Source organism: Schistocerca piceifrons, chromosome 4 (genome assembly GCF_021461385.2).
Source record: "Schistocerca piceifrons isolate TAMUIC-IGC-003096 chromosome 4, iqSchPice1.1, whole genome shotgun sequence".
Classification (NCBI taxonomy): Eukaryota; Metazoa; Arthropoda; class Insecta; order Orthoptera; family Acrididae; genus Schistocerca; species Schistocerca piceifrons.
The window spans coordinates 471766967-471789334 of NC_060141.1; the positions used below are offsets into that span (position 1 = coordinate 471766967).

Consider the following 22368-nt stretch of genomic DNA (forward strand, 5'->3'; position numbering starts at 1 on the left):
TTTCTAAAAATATGTACGATTTTGAGTACAACACACAGGTGGAACTATTATCATAAATTAATTGTTCTACAGGACTTTAAAAACGACACTACGATTATATCTTGGCACTACTGATAAAACTCACAGTATAAGGTACAGTGGCGGTTAACGATATCTGTACAACATAAACCAAAACACATTTAAAATTTGTCCCACAACATTACAAAACTCCCTTAGGCACAACTGCTGATCAAACGTATTAGAATTACCATAGCTGTACGATCTGACAGCTTGCCACCAGTTAATGGATGTTATATTGGTTCATGAAATGATGACAGCCCCTACCAGCAACAGTTATCTCTTTCACTTACGAACTACAATCATGTTGGAATAGTTCTGGGTCAGCAACTTCTTAATCAGGACAACGAAAACCAATCCAAAATTGCAAATTCTTACTTTTTTGATTCACCCTTACAGCAAAACTGTAAGAATGTGCCTCATACATTACCATTGCTATAAAGATTGTCACTAAGTGCCTCGTACGTAGTTTATTGCAGCAAATTAAAACAAACTGAAGCATAATCGCTATTACAGCAAGATTGTAACAAACTGTCCTGTCCATTCCTAAGTTATCACATCTTTGTAATATGATTTGAAAATGGGTCTTAGCCTGAAACTAGTCATCGAGTGATTAAAAAAGTGAAATCTGCAACTTTGGTCTGGTTTTAGTTGTACTCTTTTATTTAAGCATTTCATTTCTCTAAGCACAAATTTAGCTTCAGTTTCGCATGAATAGGTGGAGAATGGACTGTCTTGCTAAGAAACTGTGCTATTGATCCTAAACATAGTAGTTTTATAGAGAAAAACACGCTTCAGTTCAGCTAAAACTGATATCAAGCAAACGATGTAGTGACTCCCAGACCAGGATTACCTCTGTCTCGTAGTACAAAACGTTTGTCACACAGTGGAGAATAAAATACTTAATTCCATGAATAGACAGTTTAAAGCAAAATTGTAATAAGTTGCCGTATATATCTCTATGTTACGGCAAAACTGTAATAATGTGCCTCACACATTACCATTGTTATACAAGACTGTCACAAAACGCTTCATACATTGTTTATTGCAGCAAATTATAACAAACTGAACCATAATCTCTGTTACAGCAAAATTTTAGCAGATCGTCCTATCCATTGCTAAGTTATCACAGAAGAGTACAAGCATAACAGATACACCATCATTTTCCAGGATGGTGCAGTGATGGTAATTTTCTGGGGTTGGCCATTGATGAACAGTTTACAGGGTGGGTCAATAATGGTTACCTTTCAGGGTGCTGCAATGAAAATTTTTAAACATATTTTAACACTACTATTTGCCAGTGTGTGACTGCAGTTGCTGTCAATGGTGTCAGCTACTGGGGATGTCAGCCACTTACTTAGTTACAAATAAGCATCTAATGAAATGGTGATAAATTGACTCATACATCGAAGCAGTAAAAATAACTGAACATTTTACAGAAAAATTGTACAGCATTTTCGTCTTATAGCAAAAATTGTAACAAATTACTCCATACATTGCAATATTACAGCAAAAATTGCCCGAACATCGCCATTGTTACACAAAATTGTAACAAACTGCTGCATGTCTACTAAGCAAGTTGATACTTCTTCTGTGAAGTTGTGGTTGTTCCAGTAATCAAAACCAATCAGTGCAACAAGAAAAAACGCTTAGCCAGACACATAACATCACATTGCCGGATCAATACGAAATCTGTGACATCACAGACGACACCATCTTTACTATGACTGCACCATGAGATCAGACCTGGATCCATGATCTTAGTCGCATGATGTCAATATCCATAATAGCAGAATTCATGATGTTGTGGTGGCATTTCTTGTAAAGGGTGGGTGTATGTCACACTGTGATTGGTCGTTTCATGTTCATAACTGATACAACACCACTGTGATAGCAGGGATTCTGCCACTGGATTGCGCCATAACACAGTTAAGGTGAATGTAATGGTTGACCATAGTATAGGGAGGGTGATGCTGCACATGGGATGTAGCATGGAGTTTGTTACAACTCTGCTGTAACACAATGGTGCATGAGGGAAGTTTTTACAATTCTGCTGTAACATTTCGATGTACGGATTAATTTGTATTACTTTTTTCATGATATGGTGATGGGAAAATTTGTTACAGTTTTGCTGTAACAATAGTGATTTCAGGGTATTTTGTTACATTTGTATGTAATATAGGCAATTTACTACAATTTTGTTGTAACATGGTAGTGTGTGGACCTTTTTCTTACATTTTTGCTATAACAGGAGGAAATTCATTACATTTTTGGTGTAACATTTTGATGCATGGAGCAATTTGTTACAATTTTGAAGAAATATGCTCATGTATGGGCAATTTTTTACAGTTTTATGTACAATGGGGCAGCTTCCTACAATTGTAAAGTAACATGAGATGCCATAGTGCTATTTGTTATAATTTTTGCTGTTATGGAGTATTTTGTCACATTTATTAGTATTGATGTATGGTCCAATTTGTAATAATATTTCTATACCATGAGACAATTTGTTAGAAATCTGTTGTAAAACGGCAGGTTTAGAACATTCAAGTTGCGTGTTCTTGTCAGTCATCTTTTTTTTTTATCCTCAATAATCTTTCTCTTCATTCTTTTATTTAACATAGATTCCTAGGTAGCAGTTTCTGCAGCTCTCTTCACTTCTGTTTATTCCAGTCTGGTTATCTAAGTTTTTCAAAGTATTAATTCTATAATCTGCACATCACTGAAAGTTATTACTGCATCCATTCACCGGACTTCAACACTGTCATCCTGACCAGTTCAGTTTTTGGTATTTTCTCCTCTATGCAGCTGTTTTAGCTTCTGATGGAATTCTATGAGATATCATGGAGATATTTCGTAAGAAGATTTGTATTGGCCAGATCCCTTTATTTAGCTGTAATTGCTTTCAAAACAGCCAGGAATGCTTGTGAGTGTATGCTTGTACACCCAGTTACTGTAGATGACTATTGAACCAAATGATGTGTATTATTCAACATTGCTGTAAACAGATTGCCTCAAAACCTGTTTCCTGACTAATTTCTTTACTCTTGGCATTTCTACCACAGCAAACACAAACACTGAAATAGAACAACACACCAGCAATTACGAAACATACGTGATTCAAATCCAAAAAGCAATAAGTAAACAAATATGTAACAAAATTTTTGGTTGCAGCTAAGGCACAGCCTTCTAGATACACCTGTACTTACTCCCAGAAGAGTAAGCCTTTTAGACTACTCCAGTGTTTACAATCCATACATAGAAGCTGAAGAAATAAGGAAAAGTAGAATATGTCATGTCTTCTGATTCTTTTTAAAATGACAGAGGGGCATGGCACCTGTGCAACATTACAAAGAAAATTCACGAAGACATGAAAAATGAAAATGTCCGTAAACTCTACATTTTTATAATTGACATGAAATACTTATTACACATTTTTTGTCATTTTTCACGAGTGAAACTCTTTAAAGTTATTTAATTGCTGTCAATTTCTTAAGCATATAATAATTTTGAATGGAGGAATTGTTTTGTAAAGGACAGCTGGTGTTATCACTGTTATATTAGACATTAATGTAATAGGTATGGATAGTACAACGCAGTAAAATTCTCATAAGCTAATATCAGTAGCTAGGATGTGAAAAATTATTTTAAATTGCGAAATTTATTGCTTGGTAGCATGTTAACATCACTTTGTATTAAAAATTGTGATAGGCAGACACTGATGAAGGAGTGAGAATTTGTGAAATGATCTGGTGTGTTTATTTTTTGTGTGGTTCCCATGTGCCTTTCGTTATATAGAACTGTTCTTTAGCTCTGGTATTATAATGGGGAATTTCTCTGTTATTGCATTTGTTGCTTTTGATATGAACTGCATGGACATGAATACACTGACTGAAAATTATCAGTAACCTCCAATTTTCAAGGTGATATATATTTGCGAACCACCCAATATATATATATATATATATATATATATATATATATATATATATACACAGGGTGTTTCAAAAATGACCAGTATATTTGAAACAGCAATAAAAACTAAACGAGCAGCGATAGAAATACACCGTTTGTTGCAATATGCTTGGGACAACAGTACATTTTCAGGCAGACAAACTTTCGAAATTACAGTAGTTACAATTTTCAACAACAGATGGCGCTGCGGTCTGGGAAACACTATAGTACGATATTTTCCACATATCCACCATGTGTAGCAATAATATGGCATAGTCTCTGAATGAAATTACCCGAAACCTTTGACAACGTGTCTGGCGGAATGGCTTCACATCCAGATGAGATGTACTGCTTCAGCTGTTCAATTGTTTCTGGATTCTGGCGGTACACCTGGTCTTTCAAGTGTCCCCACAGAAAGAAGTCACAGGGGTTCATGTCTGGCGAATAGGGAGGCCAATCCACGCCGCCTCCTGTATGTTTCAGATAGCCCAAAGCAATCACACGATCATCGAAATATTCATTCAGGAAATTAAAGACGTCGGCCGTGCGATGTGGCCGGGCACCATCTTGCATAAACCACGAGAGGTTCGAAGTGTCGTCTAAGGCAGTTTGTACCGCCACAAATTCACGAAGAATGTCCCAATAGCGTGATGTAGTAATCGTTTCGGATCTGAAAAATGGGCCAATGATTCCTTTGGAAGAAATGGCGGCCCAGACCAGTACTTTTTGAGGATGCAGGGACGATGGGACTGCAACATGGGGCTTTTCGGTTCCCCATATGCGCCAGTTCTGTTTACTGACGAAGCCGTCCAGGTAAAAATAAGCTTCGTCAGTAAACCAAATGCTGCCCACATGCATATCGCCGTCATCAATCCTGTGCACTATATCGTTAGCGAATGTCTCTCGTGCAGCAATGGTAGCGGCACTGAGGGGTTGCCGCATTTGAATTTTGTATGGATGGAGGTGTAAACTCTGGCGCATGAGACGATACGTGGACGTTGGCGTCATTTGGACCGCAGCTGCAACACGGCGAACGAAAACCTGAGGCCGCTGTTGGATCACCTGCTGCACTAGCTGTGCGTTGCCCTCTGTGGTTGCCGTACGCGGTCGCCCTACCTTTCCGTTGAAATTTTTCAAACAGATCATTTATTGTATCGCTTTTCGGTCCTTTAGTTACATTAAACCTCCGTTGAAAACTTCGTCTTGTTGCAACAACACTGTGTTCTAGGCGGTGGAATTCCAACACCAGAAAAATCCTCTGTTCTAAGGAATAAACCATGTTGTCTACAGCACACTTGCACGTTGTGAACAGCACACGCTTACAGCAGGAAGACGATGTACAGAATGGCGCACCCACAGACTGCATTGTCTTCTATATCTTTCACATCACTTGCAGCGCCATCTGTTGTTGAAAATTGTAACTACTGTAATTTCGAAAGTTTGTCCGCCTGAAAATGTACTGTTGTCCCAAGCATATTGCAACAAACGGTGTATTTCTATCACTGCTCGTTTAGTTTTTATTGCCGTTTCAAATATACCGGTCATTTCTGAAACACCCTGTATATATATTACATGATTCGCAATGGATTGATATTAGCAAAGTTTCTAAATTTTGGGCAAAATCTTTTATTAGCTGTAAGTCCATAACTAAACATCTGTGGACCTGTGTTTATATGAACTTTTGTCTTTAGTTTTACTTGTGGAATACTATATTAAAATATTTACTTATCACCCAGTATATATATATATATATATATATATATATATATATATATATATATATATATTGCTGCATGTTTTTTCTGGGAAAAGTTTAGGTTACTGACAATTTTCAGTCTGTGTATTCATGTTTGTACAGTTTACATAAAGAATAACGAATGAACATATTAAATTTTCTTTATATATATATATATATATATATATATATATATATAATTTTCAAAATGTAACTTTCTCATTCTTTATTTCATAGTTAGGATTTGTGGACTTTGTTGTTCCCTGTGAGGGTTGAACATTAATTTGTGTGTGTGTGTGTGTGTGTGTGTGTGTGTGTGTGTGTGTGTGTGTGTGTGTGCGTCCGTACGTGTGTACGTGCTGACTAAAACATTGTGCAGTGAAATGTGTGGAATACTCAGAAGGTACAATTTCAGAGAAAAAATAGCCTTTTTAAACTTCAAAAACTGTCATTCACTGCCAGGCTGTGAAATTTTTGTCCTTAAACCCAAAGTGGATACAGATACGTAAGCTTAGTGAAACTTGAGTAACAGAGTACTTACCAAAAAATAGGCGCACGCCATCTCATTGAACTTTGTGATTGCATTGTAGCCCGATGCCTCAGGCTGGATAAAACGCAACCATGGCATGGCGCTGAGTTTCCCTCCAGCCATGTCGAAGGCACGCGAACGCGCGTGAATGAGGTCAAGCAGCGTCTGCAGGTGCTGGTCACCGTGTGGGAAGCGGTATCCTGCACAGTGCGATAGTCAAACCTTAGTCTACCATGTACTCAGAATTGACAGCAGTATTGTACTATTGTCATGCCATGTTTGTAGTACTGAAAATGTGCTCCTTTTATGCTCTTCACCACACTCTTTTTAACATGTTGTTTCGAGCCTTATGAGTTGTAACTTACTCATTAATTAATTATCGTGGTATTGTGACACTGAATGTGGCTTCTTGGCTCGAAGGATAAGCGTCATACAATAAATGGCAACTCTTTCTACTCACTAGATGAATTTTTGGATGTAGTAAGTGGGTAATTTCTACAACCCCAACTAAAAAAAAAAAATTAAGTGTCGTGTAACATTTTGTGTAATGTAATATCTTGTATAGACACCTTTTATTAACCTGACACGTTCCACATCATTACGAAGTGTCGTATTCATGATCTATGGAACAAGTACTAATCTAATCTAGTCTAAATGGCGATCAGCAGAAATTGAGCCAAGAGACGGGAAATAACTGCTTTCGAACAGTTTCAAGAGGATATTTAATGAAGCCAACTGGAAGTCTTATGAAATTCGTTTTGGAAATGGAAAGAGAACTTCACACAATTTCATTAATCGAAGCCCAAAAGTTTTTGTAAGGTAAAAGGGTATTATCAATGAGAAGTATCCAAAAATGGAGTACTTCGTTGCAATGTGTTTCGTAAGGGAATGCACTTTCATCTGATTGAAAGCTATGAACAAGAAAAAAATGCAAAGGTAGTAAGCGAAATGAGAGTGAACACAGACAAAAACTGAAAATAATGAAAAAGTTGTAACATAACTTTATGGAACAGAAAAAGACAGCCTATTAATACTGCTAAGAGCTTAATATGACACTACAGCGGTTTCTCTGTACTACAGGTCAATGTGGTCTCAACGTTTGTGAACCTCATCCCCCAGACAAACAGCAGTGCTTACCAAGATGGTGAAAGAGATCGACGTCCTTTGCGGGCTTTACACTAGCATTTCACTAACCATATAAAAAAATACTCTAATATAAAGCTTAATGATAATAACAATAAGAATAATTTACTAAAGCATGTAAAATCTCGATTGCATTCATACTTGCCTTTGAGTTAAAAATGTGTGCGTCATGTACCTACAAGCTTCAATGCTGTGCAGTGTGGCAAGAGGGTTTACCATGACGTTTAGAGTCCGTAATTGTGCTACTTCACTCGGTGTTTCGTGTCGGAAAATTTACGTTGAGGGCCAAGTGCCAACCTTTGCAGGTCTTCCACAATTTCACTACAATTTTATAAAGAAGGACTTCTCTATATACAACAGCATTATCTGCGAACAGCAATGGCCATGCAACACTTGCTTCGGTCATAGCGCAAAGCTATTTTTTTGTTTGAAGACCTTGCTAAGAACTCTTGAGCCCAGTAACAATGCTGATAAGAGACGAATGCTGTCCAGAGACAATACGTGGCAGTATCAAAAGAGTTCCTAAAAGTCAAGAATGACGTCATAAACTTAGGCACCAGTATCCGCTGTGTTCTTGGTCTTGTGGACGAGCTGAGCGACACATGTTTCACACGATTGTTGTTTGCGAAATCCGTGTAAATTTCTACAGAGAAGATTTTCCATTAGGTATGTGAAAATGAGAAGAAGTACCACCACTTACGAGGTGCAACCAAAAATTTCCTAAAATTTTAGTTCTGCGCCCAAGCAATCAGTGGCATGAACTCCTGCTGCTACGTGCCTCTATTTATATCTTTCTATTGTCAGTCTTCACGTGGCGGCACTCTACTTTGTGTGCGAATTTCTAAATGACTCACATGCAGGAACAAAGCATCTGCTTTAAGTTTTGTTTTAAACGCCACAAAACTGCAACTGAAACCCTCCACATGCTAAAGGAGGCTTTTGGTGTGGAAGCTTTAAGCCAAGCAAGAAGAATTGAGTGGTTTAAGCGAATAAATATGGCCAGGAGTCAACCCCCGGACCAACGTCATTTATACTCGACTCTGGGAACGATCGCGAAAGTACCAGGTGGTTACAAGTAAAGTGCGGCTACTCGCAGAGACCCAGTGTGAGCTGTAATTGTCAAAAGACAGAGAAATTTGGTAGATATGCTATTGCGTTAATGTGAAATCGATTTACAGTAGAAAAATATTAGTTACAATTTTGCCCGCGAGGAGCAAATTTGGCGCTGAAACAAAATAGCAGTGGAAGATACAATCCTCTCCACAACCCAAAAGTTCGCGCCACGTTCGCAGCAACGCCACGTCAATGCTACTGTTTTTTTTTTTTTTTGTTCTTTTTCTTTTTAACGTCTATCAAATTGAACATAAGGAATTTCTTCCATGTGGTCAGACAGTAGCAAAGATGCTTTGAGGAGATTAAGGGAAGATGTTACATGCAAACAGCATGAGGGATGGGAGGACAAAGAATGGTTGCTGCTTCATGCACGCACCTCGTGGAGACCTCTTTCAAGATGGCAGTGGACATTAAGATATGGTGCATGTTTTTTGATTATTAGGGGGAGTTCTCGAAATTTTTAGGTAGCACCTCGCAGACACTAGCTATCAAGACATGAGTGGACGAGTGTACTCACCAGCACAGAATTGGAGGATGACGTTCAGCACGGAGGACGCCAGCAGCTTATTGAGCTGTGTTGGCCTTCCACGGCTGTTGCTCAGTACGTCCAGCAGGGCACGCACCTCCTTCCCCACCTGAGCCTGCATGGCAGCCCCACTGAAGCCCAGCGAGCGCAGCTGACGCATCACGAAGGCGCGTTGCTCCTGCCACAGCTTTCCGTCAACCACTGATACACCTGAGCAACCGACACACATATCCATCAGCAACTGTTTGAAGGACCCGAAATTCTGTATCAGGGCAAACGGATGAAGAAAGGAAAGAAGAATAGGACATAAAGTCGTGTGAGGACATTGGAGACATAGAACAAGCTCGTATAGCGGGGGAGTATTTGGACGTTATTTGGCTTGACGTTGATTGATAGAGTCGTTTGGTATCGTCCTGAGAGGTATCATGCCAAACTCTGTCCAATTTACGCGTTAGATAGTTAAAATCACAAGCTTGCTGGAGGCCTCTGTCCACAATGCTCCAGAAGTTCTCAATTGGGGAGAGATCCAGCAACCTTGCTAACCAAGGCAGCGTTTGGCAAGCATCGAGACAAGTAGTGCAAACTCTCGCCATGTGAGAGTGGGCATTATTTTGTCGAAGTATAAGCCCAGGGTGGTTTGCCACGAACAGTAAAAAATGGGGCACGGCATATCGTCAACGTACCTCTCTGCTGTAAGGGCGCCAAGGAGAACTATCAAAGTGGTCATGGTATGAAATGAAATGGCAACCCAGAGCATTATTCCTAGCTGTCAGACCATATGGCAGGCGTCAGTCAGGTTGGTATCCCCCAGCTGTCCGGTGCTGCTTCGGACACGTCTTCACTGGTCATCCGGGATCAGTTCTAAGCAGGACTGATCACTGAAAACAATTCTACTCCGGTCAGTGAGAGATTCCAGGGAAAATGTGCCCAACACCACTGCAAACGAGTGTGTTGGAGTACAGAGGTCAGTGGTAGTCGGCTCAAGAGGCCCCATTAGTTCAGAATCTTTACTATAAGCTGTCTATTAATTGTCCTTGTCGTCACTGATGTATCAGCTGCATGTCGGATTGTTGATAACAGTGAATCCAGGGCAGTGAGCGCCTCTCTCACGATTGCTCAGTCCACACTTTCTGTTTTCGCCGTAGGTTGTCCGCTTCCTTCTTGACACTGTGTTCGACCAAGGTCGTCAGATAGTGATATCGCTCCTATTCCAATGTCGGGCGATTCGCCGATTACTCCAAGCAGCTCCTTTGAACCCAGCTATTCGTCCTGTCTCAAACTCTCATATCTGTGTATATTATTCATTTGATTGTGACTGATAGTTACTGTCCAGCTGAGCACATGGAAAAAAATTCGCAATAACTTTATGTCCTGGTATTGATATGTTCCTTGTTCACTACCCATGTCAGGTATGCGGTGAAATTGCGCTGAAAAGTCACATATTCATCCACTGGGCGACAAAGTTTACAATTTTGTGTTTTGGTCTATAACTGTATGAATATGAAACTTCCTGGCAGATTAAAACTGTGTGCCCGACCGAGACTCGAACTCGGGAGTTCGAGTGTCGGTCGGGCACACAGTTTTAATCTGCCAGGAAGTTTCATATCAGCGCACACTCCGCTGCAGAGTGAAAATCTCATTCTGTATGAATATTAGTTTATCACCAATTTGCACAACTCCTTTGCCAAGCGTTGTTCATTTTTGTCTTATAGTGTATGTAAAAAAAATTAGCTCTGTCAGTTGTATTAAACGAAAACATCTGAGTGGAACGGAACTTTCAGTGGCTCATGAATAACTATCATATCCACACAAAGGAGAAAAACTATTTTCTCGTCCACTTTTTAGAGCAACTGCTACACATGAGATCTTCATTTTTACATAAAAAGTAAATCTTGAAAGTTGTCTGTTATAAATTGCCAACTTCCATATATTACGTTCTTACACCGAGCGAGATGGTGCAGTGGTTACCGCATTCTGGAGGACAACAGTTCAAATTCATCTCCGGCCATCTAGATTTATGTTTTCCGTGATTTCCCTAAACATCTCCAGGGACATCCAGTGCTACTTACTGTGAAAGGGCATGAACAATTTCCTTCCACATCCTAGAAACATTCCGAGCTTGTGCTCCATCTCTGATAACCTCTACGTCGACAGAACGTTAAACCCTAAAATTTTTCTTCCTCCTATGTTCTTGCATGTTCCGCCCTGAGTGGTCGCGAAGTTAGAGGCGCCATGTCACGGATTGCGAGGCCCTCCCACGGGAAGCTTACTATAAGTTGTCGTCGCGTTTTCACCCAATTTAACGCAAAAAGCAATGGCATACCGTTGCGCAAAATTATGCGGTTCCATTTCCGTGACGACAGACACAAACATATATTAACTTATTACAACACAACTCACGACTGAGCAGTTGCATTGATGTGCCGCTTCGACTAGAAGCAGCTTATAGACCAAGGTCAAACATATTGTGCCTACGTAAGCCTGCAGGGTTGTCACATCTTGCAAAGAAAATCAGTCTCACTACTTTATTGCTGCCCCTCACATCCCACATGATTCACGTAATGTTAATCATATTGTTCTACGTAAAAACAGATGTAACCATTGGGAGATAATAATGACAAGTCAAAAGACAATGTCATATCCTTAAGTAATATTTTGTTTCTTCCATCTGTTTGTTTGAAATAAGTACACTTCTCATGAAGGTGGTACTGAGTAAACATAGAGCCGTCCACTAGTGCCTTACACAGGATTAATAAAACATATGACCTTGTGGTCTCAGCTTAATTATTAGTTTGATAATAACCACTGCTCATTTTGTACAAATTGTACAGCCAGCAAGACCTTCTATTACTTTATTAATACATAGTTTTAGATTGCAGAATGTATTTGTAAATGCAAAACGTTGAGGAGTTGCTGTCATTTCTTTGCTTTCTGTACATAAGCCTAGGTCTCATGTGTTGATGCTGATGGGACTCTTGCTTTAACAAGTATATTTATTATAAACATCTATCAGAGAAATATACTCACAGATTTGTGCATCAGTAACGGAATGCCTTGGTCCTGGAGGGGCATATGGCTGTAGACAAGAGGAATATTGTTCAACAAATAAATACAATGCAAAATAATGGCAAGAAGATGCATTACGTGACTGGGTGCACTGTTATTCTGCATATGCTGGAATCGTATACCCTTTTTAAAATGTCTGTCCAGTCCTCCACCACACAAGTACCAAAAACAACAATATAACAGAATTGCATAACTTTAGAGGACCCTCGCTGCAATTGCTGTAAGTACTCATCCTTCTAAAACAGTTATTATGATGTGTGCATAACGTTGTGCTTAAGTCTGTGTTGTTGTCATTACAGAACTATCAGAGCTACAACAGGAAAAGAAATGGAGGTGTTCCTCATGATACAGCAGCAGCAACAGTCCATAAGTGTGTATAGAATTAGGAGGAATATAGTGCAATTGTCGCTATGTAAATAAATATATCTAAAAAAATTTTATGTTATTATTTTCAAACCAGTCAATCAATAACACCACAAAAACACACCTGCAGTTTATAAAATACCAACAGTTGAACTGTCTCTAAGTACAAGAAAGCCTTGCTGATGAACATGTTAATATAGGGCAAATTCATTGAGAGATTTGACTAACGATAGCATAGTCTAGCAGCTGAAAGATCAGTTGGTGCACCATACGCAGAGGTAGAACACCGCCCTTCAGACTCTCGTAATACATTTGATTGTAAGAGGCCACTGCACAGCCATCTTTGGGTTACACCTGCATCCATACAGTATGTGTACATTTCTGATCTGAGCCCCATAAATTCCATGATATGCAAGGCATTCACCTCATCTTTCATCAGGCCGATAACCTTATTCTTCTAAGATGTTATTCTCTAAGGAATATCAGCTGCATGTCCAGTAAGGTCGAATTCCTCAGGACTGTAGCTAATTACTTCATATGAATCATGGCCTTTAGCCTAGGATATGAAAGTGTCTGCATCCTTATAAGATAACACGAGCAAAGTTATGAAACTCGTACTAGAATCTGTACATGTAGAGTTCGGAGAGTTCCATAATACACCTACCCATATAGATAGGCTTCGGTAACTTTACTTAAACCTTAGCCATCTCCACAGTCACCAGTTCTCCATTGAAGATTGTGGCCCACTTAAAATTTGGCCTGGCAACGTAACCTGTAGCGTCATAACACAAGTCCTAAAAGTGAACTAAATGAGTTGCGCGACTGAATTATTCACTAATTTATAAAAATGTTTCCCATAATCACTCTGTTCGTTATTAACATAAAAAATGGTTCAAATGGCTCCGAACACTGTGGGACTTAACTTCTGTGGTCATCAGTCCCCTAGAACTTAGAACTACTTAAATCTAACTAACCTAAGGACATCACACACATCCATGCCCGAGGCAGGATTCGAACCTGCGACCGTAGCAATCGCACAGTTCCAGACTGCAGCGCCTAGAACCGATCGGCCACTCTGGCCGGCGTTATTAACATCAATGTACTTCTTTAACCAGGCATGCTGGTCAAAGGAGATAACGTAGGTGATTCTAGAAAATTGAGACATTTCTGGATGTTTCTGTAGTGCTGGTAGAAGGAGATAATACATATGGTTGTAGCAAGTTGCATCCCCAAGCTGAGACACTGCTGGAGGTTTCTGCAGTGTAGAATTTATCTCTGCTTATTCCACAGCATTGTCTTGGGGCCAGAAGCATGTTGTGGGATTAGGCACTCCAAACATAGTGTGAAGTCGTGTGCAGATCATGCAAATTGATGAGATACTCCAGGTCTACCTCCTGGACATATTCATTACCAGCATCAGTACCACAGCTTGGATCTCATTTTTCAATCTGACGACAGGTCGATTCTGATACGTGTTTCTTTTTCAACAAGGCATTACACGAAAGTCCTGACGCAGGTTAATAGAAGGCAGGATCCAGAGTGTATCCACCCAGATATACACACTGAAATTTCTCAAAAACGTCTGTGAACAAGCGCACATCTCTGTACATGTAAAATTTAGAATATTCCCTTAAATTAGAAATGTTAAATTCCTGCCAACATTCTTCGCATACAAATCCTTCGCATCCGTTATTATATTTATTGTGAGTTTCCTAGTGAATGTGGGTATTTTGGGCAATGGTTTTGCGGAGTCTCTCCATCGAATCCAGGTATTTGTATCAGAAGACTTCTTTCTTCATCAAAAGCTGAAATTTTGTGCCAGTGGGGTATGCAGCTCTGGTGACACGCGTATCCACCTGATTTATTGTCTCAGAATGTTTCTGAAGAGGGGAGTGCCTGTTCCGTAAGGAATTTAGGAAGCAGAGTGATCTTCTAGATATGATTTATTTGGAGAATGAAAATGTATTTTTTTTTCATTGTCAGGTATGACACTGACCTGCCCAGCCTTCAACACAAAATCACGTTCTCAACAACAAAGTGAGCATCACAACCGCTTAAATTATGAAAAAACCTGTTTTTGTCGTGGCAGTTGGTACTTCAAGTAGCCTGCACTGTTATCTGCACTGCAGAACTTTCTCATTAGATGACAACGGTATCTACGTGCCGTTTCATCTGTTGTATCCAATGGCAGGCCACAAACATAAAATTCAACTGTCTGCTTGTATAAGGCACCATTCTTTCACGATTTGGTCTTTGGAATGTTTTTGCCATAAATAATATCAACACACAACGAAAGTTTTTCGAGGTTGGAGAGCAACTATCTTGCAGGATTATCCCTATTGTATGATGCAAATTTGCTTGGCCTAGTATCATATGAGCGTCCACCTTGATATACAGCTGCATATGGTATGTGTCGTTTTTTGAAAGTGGTGTGAGGGGTCTTGGGATCACATTCACAGCATGCCACAGGAACTAGTAAACACTCAAAGTCAGCGTATATAACAAAGGGATAGTGTTCCTGATGTTGGACATTCTTGATCTTTAAGACTTTTTGTATTCAATGGAGATTTCCACACTTTCCTCGCCCAAGCAGTCAGTCAGATGTTTTACTAAATACTCGTAGTAAAAGAATTGAGACGTCCACAGCAAAAATGTCCTATGATGTTTCGACAATCGGGAGGAAAGTAAGTGAGACATACCCTTGGTCAAGATGTAGTGATGCTTCCTACCTTTGAAGAATAGCAGTAAATCACCGATTACTTTGGAAAAGTAGAGGAGCCCAACTGCTTTATGCCTCCCGTTTATTGGTTTGCTTTTTCTCATTTACATCCAGACAGTAAGCATGTACCGAATAATTAGAGTTCTACCTCTAGAATTTTGGCAGGTCTGGGACTGCGATGAGGATCGAGGTGCTTTTGAAGTTATAATGCTTGCAGATGTTACTTGTTTCATATGTATCCGTAGGCACTGTATAACTCGAGTAATTTCTCTCACAAACCAGAAGCGAGTACGTAAAGCAATATTTATCTCCCTTTTTGGTATTCTGCACGTTACTAATGATTTTATGGCTGTAATATCTTTCGGAAAAAGGATGAAATTGAATACATAACGTAACACATATGCTGGATAAATCACAGGCTGACGAAAACATTCGAGATTTGAATCGAAGTGTTGGTTAGGTTGGAGGAGCTTTGGGCCTAGGGTGGCATTTGAGAATTCCTATGGCAAGGCTGTATGATCAGAAAGAACAGGAGGATTAATGCAGGTACTCAGCAGATTTCACCCCAATAGTAGAAAGTTGCCGGCAGATCGTCTGTTCTTAAGTAAGTAAATCTGGACACTGGCAAGAGTTTAATACTTACAAAAGATAGTCATTCTTAAATGTGTTTATGATTTGTAATTATTAAAGAAAGAATGGTAAGACAAATCCAAGCATATCAAAATGATGACCACAATGTGATGCAACTAATAAAATTTCAGCTACAATTTTAGCAATACAAATAGGGAAGTTAGAAATTACATCAAAACATTTCACAAGTGAAATTTTGTAGTTTAGGGCCTGAAAGCATTATAGGTAGTTTCGTGTGGAGGCTCTGAGCTTAGAATTTGCAGCATTTCTGTACGTACTAATGTGTAGCAGTAGTAGTTAAGCATGTGGAAAGCAGACATGGAAGAAACGCAAGAAGGAAGAAAGAGACAATGGAGAGGCGTGCTGCGCTCGAGACTTTGGGCAGCTACCAGTCGGATGCAGTGAGTGGAGCAGACAATGGCAGTGGCTAATTGAGAATAAGTTGAAAGATATTACAGCAGAAGTGGGCTAAATTTTAGCTAATGTTGGTCTTGTTAACGGTTGTGTCGATTCAGTTGAGAACCCAGTAGTAAGTGGAATCGATGGGTATGAGGTATGTAGTGGTGTGGAGGATTGCAAGTCAGAGCGAAATACACTTGAGAAAGTGGCTAAGCAAACAAGCAGTGAATTAACGGACATAGCCAGATTAAAGACATTGAAGGCGAAGACTGTGGCAAAGCAGCGCAGCAGGAACAGCAGGTACAGATTCTGTGTTCCTCTGGCGATCAAAACTCTGATAATGTTACGAAAAAGGTAGTATATTCACAGATTAAAAACGTGAAATGCGAGAATATTGTTGCTGGTGAAAGAGTGACAAAGCAACGCACTAAGAATGGGAAACAGAAACTAAGCGTTTTACTGGGGATTTGATAGACTACAATAACGTTTATCAAAACTGGAAAAAATTTAGCTATATATAACGAATTTAAGTAGAAGTTTGAAGGACCAGTGATTCATGGACCGCAAACCCAAGAGAGAAGGTCGGAAACAGATTTTCGTCGCAACTGACATCCTGGGGTGGAATGGTATACCAGCACGTAAAAGGACAAGTGATGGACTGAATTTTGTTAGGTGTGATATAGTGATGGTTGAGGCTCAGATATCAGAGGTGTTTATCGTTAAGAAAGTAGACAAATTTTGTAGCAGTCTGTAGTGCCACAGTAGATAAATTTACATAAGTAGTTGTAATAGCTATCCGTATTGTCTACTGAGAACCACACAGCACAGTACAGTGTTTTGCAAAAGTGGTGAATGTTTTAAATAGGTTTATGATGGACTTAGGGGAGAGGAGGAAATAGAAGAGGCAATGGAGTGACGCTGGCTCGGTAGGGAAAAGGAAGCAGTGATAGAATGGTGGGGATGCCATGAGTTTAACAATAGGGGTGATGCTAAAATAATAGACCATACAATTATGTAAAAATCCTCATTAAAATACTAACAGTGTCGAACAATGTGTATGTAAAATGAATAGGCATAAAATAGTAAAGTTATAAACTGGAGCAAGATGGATTTAGAGCAGGCAAAGAAGGCAGTGAGAGAGGGGAGGAAAGGATAGTGGCAGGGACGCTATGGGTTTAAGAAAATAGGGTTTTACACTAAAATTTCGAGAGGTCAATTACGTAAAAAAACCTTGTTTAAAATACCGCAATGAATGTTAAAGAATGTAAAAAGGGGATAAATAGTAGGTTACGAAACTGGAAATAAAGTAGTGAAATCTGAATAGTATCTTAAAATATTTAGAATGTGAAACTCTGAAAGTATAAAATCACAAGGTCTTAACCTGAAAGTATAAAAAATCAAATTGTATAAAAATTTTATCTTTGTAATATTGAAAGTACAGGCTTACAAAATGAAAGTATAAATAGTGGAAGACAAAAAGATCGTAAAATTACGTCAGTGGAATTATGTAGTGGACCTAGAACAGCATGAAGCGTCATTAAAAGTACATTAAAAGTACATTGAAAGTATGAAACCATAAAAGGTGTAAAACAATAAATTATGAAAGTGAAACTATGTGCAGCTACTGAAGTTACAGGGTACAAGGTGTAACAGTTATGGCTGGTTGCATTTGTTTCAGCTTTGTAGTATGTATGGAAGCCAGTGTGCCTGCTGCCTAGGACAGTGCGTGAGCTGATGATGCACTGCCACTACTCTTCTTCGTGAGTGGGGCTACTCATCACACCAACTCTGTAGTGAGATGGGCAACTGAAAGACGCTTTCAAATGTTCTAACAAATGCACTGTTAATAAAATGTAATGCTGACTTAATGTGTTGCTAGGCTGTTGCAGATGGTGTGTAAAAATCTTATTTTCTTCAAATATTTTCAGGAAGTGTCTCTTAAGCTCACTTTGCAGCACTTCCAAATGCATATCATTAGTTCAAACAGCATCCTATGGTGTTAGAAAATTCTCACCAAATACTGTTTTATATGCTGAACTGAAGTGCGGTCTTTGAAGAGTATTTCAAACGTACTGGCAGCCTGACCTACATAAACTTTCGGATAGTTTCCATACTTTAGATTATAGACACCTGCTGCCGTTAATTTCAAGGGTTTTCTGTTGACCTTGTGTCTGAATCTCAAGCGAGTAATTTCATTAGTCTTAAAACCTACACACAAATTGGTATTGTGAAATTGCCTAGGACTAATTTCTGAAACCTGTCCTCTATAATTCATAGGCATCAACAGGACTCTCCTGTTTTCATGTTCGCCTGTTAGTGTGGTGACGAGGAATCACTTTCAGCGGAGTATTTTTGTGGAAATTCCTGTGCAGTTCGTCTGACAAATGTTCTGTTAGGTTTTCTTCCACATGCGTGTCATCGATTCTAGTGCAGCAAAGGGCTGTCATTCATTTCCATGTGCGTGGGGAAAGCTATCCTGGTAGAACAATGATGTCATTCATCTTTTCGTGATCATGAGTACACATGTGGAAAATGAGGACCAGCTCAAAAGAGCCTATGATGTTGTAAGACGACATCCTTGGTGGTACTGCGGAGCTGGTTGCAAACACGTGTGTTGCAGTGCTTGTGATACGTGATGCATGTGGATGACTCAACAAGTTTCTTCCAGCTCTCGGCCAGACACAGCTGAACCACGCGAATTTGAGCCTGCTGGCCCAGAAGGCAAGGAGGTTATAAGGACACAGAATATGTTTTAAATATTCATCTGAAGCCCATAAGTGAGGAAGTGAAAAAATATGAACAAATGAATACAAAGCTTTCAAAAAAACCAGTTTAATTATTGGTAAATCAATTAAATAGTAATTTATAATTTTTTGCAGCGTTCAGAAACTCGTCCACATTTCAGTTGAGGTCTGGGTATTGGGGTGGTTTGAAATTGTGAACAGATACATTTTTATAACTGTCTTGGAACCAGGTCATCTTTGACATAAGCTATGCTGAATCTACGATCATTAGTCGGAGCCATGACACCACATGTCCACTCACCACTTCATCATTACCCCAGCGTTTCGCACTTTAAAATCGTACCAACCACACCTCTGTTCTCTGAGGTTTAGCACACGACACTGAACTAAACGATTTGGGGGAGTGTCGATTGTGGAATACCTTGTTAATACTTGTCTGGGTCGGAGAATGTGATGAATGCAACAATTGCTGTAACTCGTCATAAAACCCTTGTGCATTTGTGGTTATGTTTGCACTTCCAGGCGTCGTTGTAAAACACTCTACATGTGGGAAAACTCTACATTTACACTATACATTGGAGAATTCCAACTAGGGACGAGCAGTTTATGAGGCTGCCATGTAGCAATAATGCGTACGCTATGGTACCTGCACTGAAGTTCTGCAATGATTCGAATTCGATATATATATCCAACTTCCAGTCTTCACCACCTCACATTGCTTTGAACAATTTATCACAACTATGGATGATAAATCCTTAAACCTTTGTGTGCTGAGTTTGAATGCAAAACCATGATCAGACTTGTAGTAATATGAGTAAAACTTTGCTTACGTGTCGTACAAGAAGCCATACACGATTTTGTCCCAGCAAAACTGTAAGTTACCGGGTGGGAAAAAACTGGGAGTTTAGATAAAATCTATCACTGATTAGTTTACTGTTATCAAATACGCTCTAACACTTTTTCAGATATTCCTTCCTGCCTGTATGAAGTGCTAGAATAATAAAGTGAAGCGTTTCTAATCGAACAGATGTCTTAGTTATCCACACTTGGCGTTATTACTCTGGAAGGACTGGGTATTCAAACAGCTACAATGAACGGAAAGTAACTAGCAGCTGAACCCAGAATTTGGTACACACAAAACTTTATAGTTTTCTTCGTCTAATAGAGATATATGAAGCACTTTTCACACAAATTTATCCAGCACAATTTCATGCTCTTCTCCTTCTCGTAGAATATACGAGTTATTGCTAGTGGCACTTCGAACTAGAATCAGATCCTGTTTAATGTTCTTAATGATGTGTTTCCTATCATCAATGAGGCCCATTAACATTTTTAGCAGGAAACACACTATAAAGAGGCCATCAATCGATCCATCTATGAACTGTTCAGCGTTTTGTAATCCATTCATAGCTGATGTTGATGCAAAGACAGAAGGTTTGAGAGCCGATCTGTTGTTGTCCATTTTAACATCATTAAGTTCGTTTCATATTTCTTGTAACAGAAAGTCAAATGCATTATATGTAAGGTGCAATGTCAATGCTTCTGCTGCTGGAATGTTCTTAGGTGTAAATACAACTTCTAAATATAGGAAGCTCTTGCTTCGAAAAATTGTTAAACCAATTTGGTGTTGAGTAATTCATATCTAGTTACTATTATTAAACGTCGCTGACACAAAAGCTATGTGGGAAACATATTTCTGACTAATAACACGGTCATCATATTCAGCTGGAGTTGTTATATAGAGTGACCTCACAGCGAGGTTTCAATCCTATCGGTTTAAGAAACTCTTAATTCTCACGTGTTTTCACATTACGCTTTCTTCGCACAATGGTCTTTTGACGGTTATGTGCGTTAAATTCATTCTTTATACTCACGATGCTGCTTCAGAAGAAGAGGTATTATAATTCCCTCATTGTTAAATTGAAGTAGATTTGCGTTCTGATCTATGATATGCAGCTTAAGGTGGTCTAAAGTATGAATACTGGGAGATACACTGGATTGTTAAGAAACACTAAAATTTTATAACCTGGGCTCACCATAGGAATTAATCCGTATACAGTATGGATTACTCTGTCATTAAGGTGTGAATTCATCATCATATAACACTCAATACAAATCGTACTGACTGGCAGTATACAGGGCGTTACAAAAAGGTACGGACAAACTTTCAGGAAACATTCCTCACACACAAATAAAGAAAAGATGTTATATGGACATGTGTACGGAAACGATTAATTTCCATGTTAGAGCTCATTTTAGTTTCGTCAGTATGTACTGTACTTCCTCGATTCATCGCCAGTTGGCCCAATTGAAGGAAGGTAATCTTGACTTCGGTGCTTGTGTTGACATGCGACTCATTGCTCTACAGTACTAGCATCAAGCACATCAGTACGTTGCATCAACAGGTTAGTGTTCTTCACGAACGTGGTTTTGCAGTCAGTGCAATGTTTACAAATGCGGAGTTGGCAGATGCCCATTTGATGTACGGATTAGCACGGGGCAATAGCCGTGGCGCGGTACGTTTGTATCGCGACAGATTTCCAGAACGAAGGTGTCCCGACAGGAAGACGTTCGAAGCAATTGATCGCCGTCTTAGGGAGCACGTAACATTCCAGCCTATGACTTGCGACTGGGGAAGACCTAGAACGACGAGGACACCTGCAATGGACGAGGCAATTCTTCGTGCAGTTGACGATAACCCTAATGCCAGCGTCAGAGAAGTTGCTGCTGTACAAGGTAACGTTGACCACCTCACTGTATGGAGAGTGCTACGGGAGAACCAGTTGTTTCCGTACCATGTACAGCGCGTGCAGGCACTACCAGCAGCTGATTGGCCTCCACGGGTACACTTCTGCGAATGGTTCATCCAACAATGTGTCAATCCTCATTTCAGTGCAAATGTTCTCTTTACGGATGAGGCTTCATTCCAACGTGATCAAATTGTAAATTTTCACAATCAACATGTGTGGGCTGACGGGAATCCGCACGCAATTGTGCAATCACTTCATCAACACAGATTTTCTGTGAACGTTTGGGCAGGCATTGTTGGTGATGTCTTGATTGGACCCCATGTTCTTCCACCTACGCTCAATGGAGCACGTTATCATGATTTCATACGGGATACTCTACCTGTGCTGCTAGAACATGTGCCTTTACAAGTACGACGCAAGATGTGGTTCATGCACGATGGAGCGCCTGCACATTTCAGTCAAAGTGTTCGTACGCTTGTCAACAACAGATTCGGTGACCGATGGATTGGTAGAGGCGGACCAATTCCATGGCTTCCACGCTCTCCTGACCTTAAGCCTCTTGACTTTCATTTATGGGGGCATTTGAAAGCTCTTGTCTACGCAACCCCGGTACCAAATGTAGAGACTCTTCGTGCTCGTA

The 22368-nt window shown here is 39.7% G+C and overlaps 1 protein-coding gene across 1 annotated transcript in view; it reads right to left on the minus strand.

The window, feature by feature from the left end:
- LOC124795923 (methyl farnesoate epoxidase-like) overlaps nt 1-22368 on the minus strand; it is a 160555-nt gene that overhangs the window by 87277 nt on the left and 50910 nt on the right. Inside the window, exons 3-4 of the mRNA XM_047260003.1 lie at nt 9049-9267; nt 6288-6475 (exon numbers count right to left, since the gene is read on the minus strand). Of these exons, the coding sequence (XP_047115959.1) occupies nt 6288-6475; nt 9049-9267 (407 nt within the window). The remainder of the gene's footprint in view (nt 1-6287; nt 6476-9048; nt 9268-22368) is intronic.